The 12,781-nt window shown below is 47.6% G+C and overlaps 1 protein-coding gene and 1 long non-coding RNA gene across 23 annotated transcripts in view; one reads left to right on the forward strand and one right to left on the reverse strand.

The window, feature by feature from the left end:
• Positions 1 to 12,781, forward strand: part of MAPT (microtubule associated protein tau) — a 122,877-nt gene that overhangs the window by 66,530 nt on the left and 43,566 nt on the right. For 14 of the 22 annotated variants that reach the window (XM_061392228.1, XM_061392209.1, XM_061392212.1 and 11 more), the window contains 2 exons: positions 2,648 to 2,764; positions 7,847 to 7,933. In XM_061392228.1, the coding sequence (XP_061248212.1) occupies positions 2,665 to 2,764; positions 7,847 to 7,933 (187 nt within the window). In that variant the 5' untranslated portion in view covers positions 2,648 to 2,664. Of the gene's footprint in view, positions 1 to 2,647; positions 2,765 to 7,846; positions 7,934 to 11,171; positions 11,259 to 12,781 lie in introns of all 22 variants that reach the window. The other 8 variants (XM_061392225.1, XM_061392219.1, XM_061392229.1 and 5 more) reach the window with 2 other exon arrangements.
• LOC133232600 (uncharacterized) lies at positions 8,191 to 9,885 on the reverse strand. The gene is made up of 3 exons (XR_009731406.1): positions 9,779 to 9,885; positions 9,190 to 9,296; positions 8,191 to 9,089 (listed from the first exon to the last, which is right to left on the reverse strand). It is a non-coding gene; the product is annotated as an uncharacterized LOC133232600 (long non-coding RNA).

Raw genomic sequence — 12,781 nt, forward strand, 5'->3', positions numbered from 1 at the left:
CTGGTATAAGCACAGTGTCAGAAGCCTGGCTGTCCCCTCCACCCACGTCAGTCAAGTGTTACGTGGAAGGTCAGCCCCAGGTGGACCCTCCCACCCTGTAGCCCAACATTGTGCAATAGTTTTCAGAGGTGAGAACATTCTGCAACTCATAATACATTTAGACAGTACATGACATCAAGTCTGCCCTCCACACCTTGCCCGTGGCAGACTTTACTCACTGATCACAGAGACCAGAGCTAGTATAGTGGAGGCAGGAAGGAGAAGGGCCCTGCCCTCATCAGCTTGTGTTACCAGCTCGCCCACAGCCACTGAAAAACAGCCGTAGAATTAGATCAGAAATGTGAGAGGGTAACTATTAACAAATTATAACAGAAAACTAGAGATTTAAAGTAAAGAATGCAGGGGTTTCCCTGTCTATCCAGTGGTTACGACTCTGTGCTTCTGCTCTCTGCGCTTCTGCCGTAGGGGGCGTGGATTCAATCCCTGATCAGGGAACTAATATCCCACCAGCTGTGTGACACAGTCAAAAAGTAAAAAATAAAGTATGCAAACAAAATTAGAAGAAAGGTAAGAACAAATGAAAACAAAGAATGGGAAATGGCAGCCCAAACTTTAAAAATAAAAATTAAAGGTTAGATTTAGGTTAAAATTATGCAAAATGATAAAAGTTACAATTATAAAAAGGAGTGACTTTTTTTTAAGTCACCTAAAAGATTAGAAAAATGGAAGATAATAGGGAAATACATTTTAAAGGGATTACAAAAGGTTAATGACCCTCTGGGGAACTTTTACAATCTTTCTACAAGTATAAAATTATCTCAAAAAATTAACATAAAAGTGAAACACCAACATGAATCTAGAGTGAAAATTCAAAGTAAAAAAATGAAACAATGTAAGGATTTAAATAAATATATGTACAATAAATCAATGCAATAAATATATACAGTAAATAAATGAATAATACAATAAATAAATACATATAAATAAATGTTTATTTAGATATGTTTTATTACATGTATTTTAATACATATATGTATTACGTGTCTTTATATGTATATATGTAATAAATAAAATAAACATGTAAAATAAATCAAAACACAGCTGAGATTTTAAAAGAATTTTTTAAATCTTTAAATTTTAAAGGATTAAAATTATAAAAGTTTAAAGGCAGGAAGTAAAAGCAACTAGAACAGGGGAGTTTCAAATATGATAAATATAAAGTAGAAAATGAATTATGAGATAATTAGATAATTTAAAAGGAAGATGTCAAAGTAAAAAAAGACTCAAGTTACAGAGATAACAATGTAAAACCTAGAATAATCCACCAGAGTAGCATGAATGAACCAAAGCAAAAGGGCATACTCAAAAATTCAGAAATTCAAGCTTATGAGTTATTTTAAGATAAAGAATAAAATATTCTTAGTAAAGACGAGGGCAGGGCATTCCCTGGCAGTCCAATGGTTGGGACTCTGAGCTCTCATTGCTGGGGGCCCGGGTTCAATCCCTGGTCTAGATACTAAGGTCCTGTAAGCCATGGGGCACAGAACAAAAAGCCAATGTGGACAGAGTATGATTAAATGGTAGTTTCTGATCCAGGAACACGGCCATCTCTCCATCTGTCAGGGCCACTTTGCTTCGTTTCATCAGCGTCATGCAGTTTTCTGCACACAGGCCTCTTGCCTCCTAAGTTTATCTGTAGGTATTTTGCTCTTTTTGTTGCAATGGTAAAACGGATTGCTTCCTTAGTTTCTCTTTCTGATCTTTCATTGTTAAGTATAGGAATGCAAGACTAAGAAGAACAGTACAGGGAACTCTGCTTAATGCACTGTGGTGACCTGAATGGGAAGGAAGACCAAAAGGGTGGGGATAAGTGTATATTTATAACTGATTCACCTTGCTGTATAGTAGTAACTAACACAACATCATAAATCAACTGTATTCCAATAAAAATTGATTTTAAGAAATTGTTTCTGGTGGGCTTTGTTGAGCTGAAGCTGAGTCTAGGCTAGGGCTTTTGGGGGAGGACATGCATTGCTGCTCCTTAGCCCCAGATTCACACTGCGCCCTGTTAGGGACTTAGCCCAGCCCTCGGAATGCACACATAAGGTTTCTGAAGGGATCCAATGAGGTGAGTGAAAGCCCCACTCTGACCCCTAGTGGGGCCACCTGGCTCAGAGCCGGGGCATCAGAACACTTGGGTGTGATTGAGCAATCACATTGTTTCTCTGCACCTCCTTTTCCTTACTGGCACTGCCCAGCCAATGCCTTCCCTCTCTGTAAAAAACAAAAACAGAAAACCATCAAAGTACTGGTCAGCAGCATTTACTCTATCATGAAGTAGAAAGAGCATTGGGCATAGAAACAAATTAGGCCCCTTGAACCTGCCCAGCCGGTGGTTTTGGATATGAACTGATGTGCTGTTGGTGAATGAAAAGTGCACACATGCATGTTAATAACGCTTCAGCAGAGATACCCCTCCACAGATGAGGTTGGGTACTCTAATTGTTGGAGAAGGGAAACGAGAGGCAGAAATCTACCTTCCATGAAGTGGGGAGGGGCACTTCTGTCTCCCTGTCCCCCCTCCCCTCGCCCCAGCACTTAGCCTGAGCACAGCATCCAGCCCTCACTTCCCATCTTCTTTCCCCAGGTGGGCCTTGAACCAGGATGGCTGAGCCCCGCCAGGAGTTCGACGTGATGGAAGATCATGCTCAGGGGGACTACACCCTGCAAGACCAGGAGGGTGACATGGACCCCGGCCTGAAAGGTTAGTGCACAGCCCTGCCTACGGGGCCAGGCACCCTGGGGATCACAGCCAGCCCTACTGCTTTGGAAAGAGCTGGCAGGAAGGGTTTGCATCCTGATTTTTAAAGGAGTTTTAAATACTTTATTATTTTAGATTATCCATAGATTTGAAACCTCATTCATTTGAATGAGCCCACAGAACTCAAAATGTGAGGCTATTTGAAAATCTGCCTTTGCAAAGGAGAGTTTGCCAAATGCATAGATGTATTGTGACAAAGACTGCAGGGGGCTTGTCCATCTAATTAATACAAGGGCAATCTGTTGAGTCTTTAACCACATCCATGAACCTATAAATCAGCAGAATTCATTAGCATGCAAAATACGTAAGTTTAGGGCCTTCCCTGGTGGTCCAGTGGCTAAAACTCCTTGCTCCCAGTGCAGAGGGCCTGAGTTCGATCCCTGGTCAGGGAACTAGACCCCACATGCACAACTAAGACCTGGCACAGCCAAATAAATAAATAAACATAAATAAATATATATTTTAAAATGCATGACTTTATACATTTTTTTTTTTCTCTTCCTTAATAGGCGTGTAAGGTCCCTATTTGGCCAGAGTTGATTAATTCTGGGTTTCCTATTGTTGAACCTATAGTACTAAACCGCATCGACTTCTAGATGTTCTGTAATATAGCCTTTTGGCTAAATTGGCTTGGCCTCTTCTCTGCCTCTCATCCCCACCTAGTTCAGGAGCCCCGTGGGGCACACAGAGCCCTCTTTCCAGCTCCAAATGCCAATCCCCATGTTGGTGCCAGGAGCAGCAGGCTGGCCCACAGAGCACTGGGTTGTGCTGCCAGGAGCCCTTCTCCCCACAGTGTCCCTGGTGGCCAGTGCTCCCTGGAGCAGCCCTCAGAGCAGGGTAAGAGAGACTAGGTCCCTGTCCTCCACACCCATTTCTAAGCAGACAAAATGGCTGTCTACTTTTCTCTTTAAATGCTCCAAGTAATAAAAACACTTTGCAGCCTGGGGTGTGGGGTGGCGGATGGGAGTGCTGGAGTTTCAAGGTAGGAGGGAACCTCTTCCAGGTACATCCATCGGAGAAGGGTCCCTGGAAGAGGCAGGGTCACCAGGAGGAGCCCTGGGTTGGGGAAGCATGCAGAGCCATCATTCCCATCTTGGAGATGTTTCAGGACTCACTGGGGACCCTTGTTTCAAAGGCTAACTTCTCTGTACCTGTTTAGGCAGAGAACACACTGGAGGCAGAGCTTGGGAATCAGACAAAAGGGCTCCAAGTTAGGGGAGTTGAGGGAAGGCATGGACTGTCCTGGGAACTCAGAGGCTGCCCTCTGGCCTTCTTGGGAGCCCCCAGCCTGAAGCTCTGGGTAAGGGGTGTACCAGGGTGGGCGGTGGGGAGGAATGCCTGCTCCACCTAGGGGTCCCAATTGGCCCAAACCTCCCTTCCCGGTGTCAGGAACCAAATGGTGGCAAGAATTACTTTCTGACCTCTCCCAGGCCGAAGCCTGACTCAGGCCAGAGCCGCTACTTTTCAGCTCCCCGTGGAGGGTTGGGGGCAGCTGGGCCCTGGGATCTCCCTCAGCTGAGGACCTGAGCCCACTGTCTCTTCTGCCTCATTAGCAGTATTGCTGCTTTCACTTTCAAGTGTCCTGATTTGGGTGGTAAAGAATATAATTACTTACGGGGCTTCCTGGGTGGCTCAGTGGTAAAGAATCTGCCTGCCAGTGCAGGAGACACGGGTTTGATCCCTGGATCAGGAAGATCCCCTGGAGGAGGAAATGGCAACCCACTCCAGTATTCTTGCCTGGGAAATGCCACGGACAGAGGAGCCTGACGGGCTGCAGTCGATCACAACTGAGCACAAGCACGAGCGCCCTGTGTATAACGGGGCTTGCTTAAAAGGACGATGCAGGCATTTTTGTAGAGCTCTAAACAGCTGGCAAAGGGCTTCGGCCAACAACGTCTCAGGCACTGCTCACAGTAACCAGTGAGGACGGAGGTTATCCTCCCTAGTTTACAGATGACAGTTTCCTCTCTGAGGTCACGAGGCCAGTATAGCCTTCCACTCTATGTCAGCTGTTTCTGCCTCTGGTCACTCTCAGCCAAGTCCCCCTAGAACTTCAGTTCCTGAAGTCGTCACGTGTGCTAAGTCGCCTTCAGTCGTGTCCAATTCTTTGCGATCCCATGGACTGTAGTCCACCAGTTTCCTCTATCCATGGAGTTCTCCAGGCAAGAATACAGGAGTGGGTTACCATTTCCTTCTCCAGGGAATCTTTCTGACCCAAGGACTCAACTTGTGTCTCTTACATCTCCTGCATCGGCAGGCGGGTTCTTTACCACTAGCGTGGGAGAGCATCCAACTTAGGATCCTAACATACTGAATTCTGACCCAGGTGAATTAATTGTGCCAGTGAAAAATGATGCTCTGTTTAGGGTGACCTGGTTTAATAAGTTTAAAAATATGTATCATGTTGAAACAAATGTACCATAATAATGTAGGATGTTAATAACTAGGGAAACTGGCAATGGGGTATCCTCTGTTCTCTCTTTGCAATTTTTCTGTAAATCTAATAATTCAATTTATAAAGTAAGAACAAGTTTACCAAGTTATTTTGTGCCTTAGAGGTGCTTAAAGTACAGTTGCTGAAATTCCTCAGTTCTTTTAACATAAAATGTCATTGGAAGGTCTGTGCTAAAACAGATATATGTGTAAATATATAATACATACATGCAGATTTTAAGTTGCTAACCTTTTTGTCACTGCTGTGAAAGTGTTTGAAGATAGTCTAAACAAACTTACTCAAACAATATACTTGCCAAAAAAGCAAGTGATACCTAAGAGATTTTCAGAGTTCTCCTCAAATTTGTTCTTGCTACTAAGGATTTAGAAGGAATTGTTTTTATATGGAGAGTGAAAGGTGTGACTTGACAGAAGGTGTCACTTTACAAGCAACATTTCAGATAGGTGACAGAGACTTTTTTGAATAATGACAAGAAACCACATGTAAAATACTAGAACAGAGAGCATCTGAGTAGATGCTAAAAGTTGGAATAGGATTAGGTGGAGCCAAAGAGAGCTGCAAAGTGGGTGAAAGTTGGTTAACTAATAAAACAGAGCACCCGTGTGAATTAAAAGGTGTTAATGAGTTAACTTGTTAGATCTTCCAACTAAGACAGTCAGAAGAGGCCTCTTCCACCTTTCCTCCCACCATACAAAAAATTCAACATGGATAATGCGGATGATCACAGTGGCAGGCTGGGGATGGACTGGGGGAGGGGTGTTTGGGGGGCAAATGCTTGAGGCACCATCACACCTGTAGGCTCCTATGCTTTGGCAGTTGAGGCTGGTGGGTAATAAGACCCAGCAGACAACACCAAAACTGCCATGAGATACCACTTCATATTTACGAAGATGGCTATAATTTAAAAAATGGAAAATGCCAAGTGTTGGTGAGGATGTGGAGAAATTGGACCCCTTGTGTATTGCAGGCAGGAGTGTTAATGATGCAGCAGCTGTGGCAAACAGTTTGGTGGTTTTCTAAAAAATTGCACGTAGAACTACCACATGATCCAGCAATTTCAGTCCTAAGGATATATGCAAAAGGATCGAAACGAGGAACTAGAACAGATATTTGTACACCATTGTTCATAGCAGCATTATTCAAAATAGCCAAAAGGCTGGAACAATCCAAGTGTCCATCAACAGATGAACGGATAAACAAAAGATGGTGGTAATCATCATATTTCATCATATATATATGATGAGATGTTATTCAACCAGGAAAAGAAATGACACTGTGACAGATGCTACATGGACGGATCCTGAGAATATTATGCTTTGCGAAATAAGCCAGATATAAAAGGACAAATGTTGTACAGTTTTATAGGGTATCTAGAAGAGGCAAATTCATAGAGACAAAAAGTAGATAGAGGCCGCCAGGGGTTGGGAGGGAGGGAGAGAGAGTTATTGCTTAATAGGTACAAAGTTTTGTTGGGGAAGATGAAAAAAGGTTTAGATATAGATAGTGGTGATGGTTACACAGCGTGGTGAATGTATTTAATGCCACTGAATTGTGGTTAAAGCGATAGATGTGAAGTTGTGATTTTATACCGATAAAAGAATCTCAGCTCACACACACACACAAAAAGGCCCAGCAGACAGTCTGCGGATGATTCCTCACCATGTGTCCAAAGCCTGCCTGAGGGAGTTGGCAGGTTTTCCCAAGCTTCAGGACCAGAAGCTTCTTTAGAATCAGTCCTTCTTTGGCTGGATCAGTGCAGCCAGGGTGGGTGTCCAGGGATGGTGTTCCAGCAGAGGGTTCGAGGTGTCTGACCCCAAAGTGTGCTGGAACACCACTTGCCTCTTTTCACCTCTGGGGTCTGCCTCGGGCAGAGCCGGTTCCCTGTCCTCTACTCCAGGGCTCCCCAACCCCACCCCACCCCCTCCCCTGTCAGGTAGCGTGGCTTTTGCTGAGTCCATTCGAGGTCCCCTGGCTTTGGAGTCTGGTCGGGCAGTTTTCCCGTAAATAGTGATGACTGACATTTCAGGTATGACAAGGTTTGTTGGGCAGAACTGGGAGACGCAGCCCAGTGTCCGGTTAGAAGTAGGTCCCATGTCTGCCCTGAGCTAATTTCTCTGCAGAGGAAGCAGTTCGATTTCTGAGTGTTTTCCCAGGCGTTTACTTGTCATGAATTCATGGCCATGATCTCCCGTGAACCTCTCCGGTAAGGAAAGACGAAGCCCCAAGTTTACTTGTGGCTTAGCTCTCTGGTGTCTGCTGCCCATTTGTCAATATCAGAGCCTTTGTCTCAGTTGGAACCACAAGCTAATTAAAAGGCAATTTCTCTTCTTGCCCCAGAACAGGTAAACGTCACGTGCCTTTTTCCTGATGACCCTGGTGTGGGGGCCCAGTTGTGGGGTGGGGGTGGGGTTGGTCCCCTTCTTGGTATTATCACGAGACCACAGTCCATCCATCTGGGGTCTATACTGGGTGATTTCGGCTCCAAAAGACACTGCCCCCCAGTTCCTCTGAAGTTGAAATTGGGGCGGAGGGAGGCAGCCATTCTGAGGGGTTCATTGTGTATGTTCCAGAGTCTCCCCTGCAGACCCCGGCCGATGATGGATCTGAGGAACCAGGCTCTGAAACCTCTGATGCTAAGAGCACTCCGACGGCGGAAGGTGGGGCCCCCCTTTTCTCACGGCTTCATTCAAACAGCTCCTTCCATGCTCCAACCTGTGCTTAGCCATGCTTTGAGCTCATACATGCCAGCTCATACGTGCCACCCTTCCTGGCTGCACTTGCTGCTGCCCCTGGCTGAGAGATATGCCCACTCAGTGCTTTGCGGATGGGGCTTGGGCCCCAAGTGTTGTGGGAGCCATGCTCTGTCTTCATGCCTTGCTCGCTAGTGCCAGGGATGGGCAGCTTCATCATGTGTGAGCTTCAAGACAGCCACACTTGAACAGGCTGGGATTGTGGCAGAGCAGGGCCTGATGTCAGCTCCACAAAGCCCCTGCTGCTTGTCCATTGTCCTCTCCACACTTCTCCCATGAGCCACCAGGTCCCCGAGCAGTGGTTTGGTTCAGAAAAGGGTAGGTCAGCGCACATCTCCAAGCTCACACTTTGGGACTGCTCTTGGTTTAGTATCCTTCATTTCTTGAGCTGGGCCTGGGCCTCTGGACTTTGGCCATGGTGTTAGCTCCAGCGCATCTTTTCTAACCTGTCTTCTGTAGACATTCAGTATCTAGGTTATTATTATAAAGCTTCTGATGTATTTCCTGAGGTGTTCCTTGGACCGTCTTCTCTTACTTTCCATCCATATCAGTCAAGACTATGTTTGAGGAACTTCCCTACTGGTCCAGTTGTAAAAATTCTGCCTGCCAATGCGGGGAACGTGGGTTCGATCCCTGGTCCGGGAAGACCATTCCCGCCTGGGAATGCGGGACAACTAAGCCTGTGTGCCACAAGTACTGAAGCCTCCACACTTCAGGGCCCATGAGCCACAAGAGAAGCTGCCATAATGAGAAGCCCGTGCACTGCAATTAGAGAGTAGCCCTGGCTCACAGCAACTAGAAAAAGCCCTCGTGCATCAAGGAAGACCCAGCACAGCCAAAGAAAAAAAAAGACTACATTTGATCACAGGTAACAGAAAGCCCAACTCACTGTGGCATATATATGAAGAGGTTTATTTGTCTCACATAATAAAACATCTGGACTCGAGTAGCAGCTCCTCAGTGTCATCAGTGCTCTCTGTCTTTATCTTCTGCCATCTTTAATGGCTGGATTATTGCCTCACGGTTACAGAATGACTGCTGCACCTCCAGGCATCACATCTATCTACAAAACAAGAAGAAAGTAGCAAAGCAAAGTGACCGAAAGAGCCCGGAAACCAAACATGTTCCCTTTTTATTAGGAAAGAAAGAGTTTTTCTACATACCCCACCTGACCAACTTCCATTTATGTCTCATTGGCACAAACTGGGTTTTCTGATGCTCTCTGGCTGTAAGGCAGGCTAAAACATTGAGTATTGTGCCTTTCAGCTTCCTTCGTAGGAAAAATCAAGGGAGAGGGGCATTGAGAATGGCTTTTGAGTAACTAGTCTGCAGAGTATGCCCCTCCATCTCTCCATCCTCCCCAAGGTTCTAGTCGCAGCACTTCCCTGGGCCCTGCCCATGACTTTGGCGAGAACCTGGCCCCAGCATCTCCCCAGGCGTCCACCTTTAGATGAATTCAGAAAGTGGCTGTCAAGTTCCTTGCCAGTTGATGGTATAAGGATATAGTGGATGTGGCCCTTCCCCTTCTTCCCCTCCCCACCACCTCCAAGGTTCTCAGCCTCCTAGTGAAGAGAAAATCAGACCAAATGCTCCTTGCTCTCCTTCTTAGAGCCAGTGATGCAAGACATAGCCTGCTGATCCTGTTCAGACAGTTTTACAGGTTGCCTAGTGCCCTAAGAAAGTCCTGAAGCACTCATGCCAAATTTTAAGCCAGCCTTCCAAATCTACTTTATTCTGGAAGAATCTTCCTACCACGTCTTGCTACATTCTGGATCCTGTCCGTGTGAGGGTCCCAAGAGCTTCAGCTCTCATGGCTTGGGGAATGGCGGGGAGCTGCTGGGGTGGAGCTCTGCCAGGCTGCTCCCGAGACAACCACAACAAAAAGGACTCCAATTGACGAACCTGACTCAGGCTTTTGGAAAGCGTTTAAAGCTGACACCTCCTCCTGTTTGCCCAGAATGGTTTGGTAGTATGCCAGTACATTTGCTCAGGGAGGAATGCCGATCTGGAAGCATTCACCTTGATAAGAGACTGACAGCAACTCCTGGTGGTGAATCTTTCCCTCTTTGCTCTGAAGGTGGATCCATCTGTCGGCCTGTTGTCAAGCACCTGACCTCAGACAGAGCCGGCCTGTTCATTGCCACCCAGGGGGGTCTGTGCTTTATAACCAAGGGTCATGGGCTCCAGGAGACAGGGGAATTAATGTTGTTGTTCAGTCGCTCAGTCGTGTCTGACTCTCTGCGACCACATGGACTGCAGCAGGCCAGGCTTCCCTGTCCTTCATCTCCTAGAGCTTGCTCAGACTCATGTCCATCGAGTCAGTGATGCCATCAAACCATCTCATCCTTCTCCTCCTGCCTTCAATCCTTCCCAGCATCAGAGTCTTTTCTAACGAGTCGACTCTTTGCATCAGGTGGACAAAGTATTGGAGCTTCAGTTTCAGCATAAATCTTTCCAACTAATATTCAGGGTTGATTTCCTTTAGGATTGACTGGTTTGATCTCCTTGCTGTCCAAAGGACTCTCAAGAGTCTTCTCCAACACCAACAGTTCATCAATTCATCGGTGCTCAGCCTTCTTTGTGGTCCGACTCTCACATCCATACTTGACTACTGGGGGATTAGAACTGGAAGAAAACTTGGAGGTCAAGGCACCTTCCATTTTGCAGATGAGGAAACTGAGACCCTAAGAGGACAAAGGACTTGCCCAAAGCCGGGCTCCCAGCAGAACCGTAGCCTCCAGCCCTGACTGCAGAGTTTGCCTTCTCCTGTTCTGCACTGCTGTAAGGATCAAACATCTGTGACCACTCACCTGATTTTCAACGTTTCTTCCTTAAAAATGTTGGCGACCAGAAGTCCCTTTCGCTGCAGTGTTTAGAGGGGGGCTGTTCTGGCTTTCCTGGTAGAGGGCTCGGTTGTCTCATAAGCTGTTGCCTCTTGGACAGAGTATTCATGTTTTCCTGGGGAGATTTCAAGCGGGAGCACGCCTCTGGGCCCTGCCTTGTGGGGTTGCTTTTTTGCATGTGGCTGAGTCCCCTTCCTGCCTCCGCATTCCTGCACCTTTGCATCCCCAAAGAGCGCAAGGTGAGGGGCGTGGCACGGCCCGTCCCAGCCCCTAAGGTGGTTTCCACTTCTGGCGGTTTCCAGATGCGACAGCACCCTTAGTGGATGAGGGAGCCCCCGGTGAGCAGGCGGCAGCTCAGGCCCCCGCGGAGATCCCAGAAGGAACCGCAGGTGAGGGTGGCTCTGGGGGCTGGGTGCCGGGCTCCCCAGCTGTAGGATGGGAGTGCGTGGGGTTCTGCCCGTCTCCAAATGAGGTGAGAATGCGGGTGGATGCCAGCCTCCCGAAATCTCGGGTTGTTCTGAGCTTGATGTCCTGTTGCCTCCATCGCTGCCTGCCCGTCTCCTGGAGGATAGAGAACCTTCTGGATTCCTTCCAGCCTCTCCTCTCCTTGTCTTAGCTCCAGAGAGTTCTTGGAGGCAGGCTGGTGGCCGAGGTCAGTCCACGGTCCTGCTGGGACTCTGCCCAGCGACAAGGTTACTTCCTAGCGGGTAAACAGCTCCCTGCGGGGAGCACCTGAGTGTGTCACAGCATCCAGATGGCCCACCCACATCTTGGAGGATTGTAACTGGATAACCCCCCAGGAACTCAGTGATGTACTCTAGCATCCAATTTTAGGACGATCTTTTCAAACGTTTCAGCATAGAACAGATGTGATGAGACTGTCCTGTCAACATTGATGATGGGGAGCAGCCCAGATGGGGCACTGACCAGAAAGAGCACTGAACTCGGGACCGCCAGAGTCACCGTGAGCTGCCCGGGCCCTTAGGAAACAGCGAGCAGAGCCCGGAGCTCTGGCTGTCACTTCCTTCACGTCCACCTCCCTGGGCTAGGCATGACTGCAGCCACTGGCTTGGCGATGGGGACGGTGCTCAGCAAGAAATGCAGGACGAGCTCTGGATGGTGTTTCAGCAGCAGTGGAGAGTGAGGAAATGTCCCCGGCAGGAGTTCTTTTCCTTCCTGAAGGTGGGGCTCAATGGCAGCTGTTTGGGAAGTCTGCAGCCTTGTCCCCAGCCGTGTGGGTTAAGGATGCCGGGCAGGGGCCAAGCAACGCCACCCGCTCCTCCGAGTAGTCTCCGCTCTGCAAGCTGCTCTCCAGAGATGAATGGAGGGGGACATTCTGGATACTGACAGGCCTCGTCCTTGACAGTGAAGGTCGTTTGAAGGCCATGGAACCAGCGACTCGCGGGATGAGATCACGGGTAGCTTGACTTTTGTCTCTCACTGTCACTTTATAACTTTTCAGTGGGCAAAGCTCTTCTTCCGCCTGGGACAAAAACTCTAGGGAACTCTTGACTTGCCATCACTCCTGGATTATCAAGTGTTTTAGTCTCCACTAACACACAACCCAGTCTGCAAATGCTGATGAGAATGTGCAGTCTGGGACTTCCCTGGTGATCCAGTGGCTAAGAAACCCCCCTGCCAATGCAGGGGACACAGTTCGACCCCTGGTCAGGGAAGATTCCCACGTGCCTTGGAGCAACTAAGCCCATGCCCTGAGCCTGTGCTCTAGAACCGCAACTACTGAGCCGGTGCTCTGCAGCAAGAGAAGCCGCCACAATGAGAAGCCCAAGCACCACAATTAGAGAGTAGCCCCCTGCCCCTCGCCACACCTAGAGAAAACCTGCATACAGCAACAAAGACCCAGAGCAGCCAAAAAATAATCAATGAATTTTAAAAAAAGGAATGTCCAGTC

The sequence above is a fragment of the Bos javanicus genome, chromosome 19, assembly GCF_032452875.1.
Source record: "Bos javanicus breed banteng chromosome 19, ARS-OSU_banteng_1.0, whole genome shotgun sequence".
NCBI classification, from domain to species: Eukaryota; Metazoa; Chordata; class Mammalia; order Artiodactyla; family Bovidae; genus Bos; species Bos javanicus.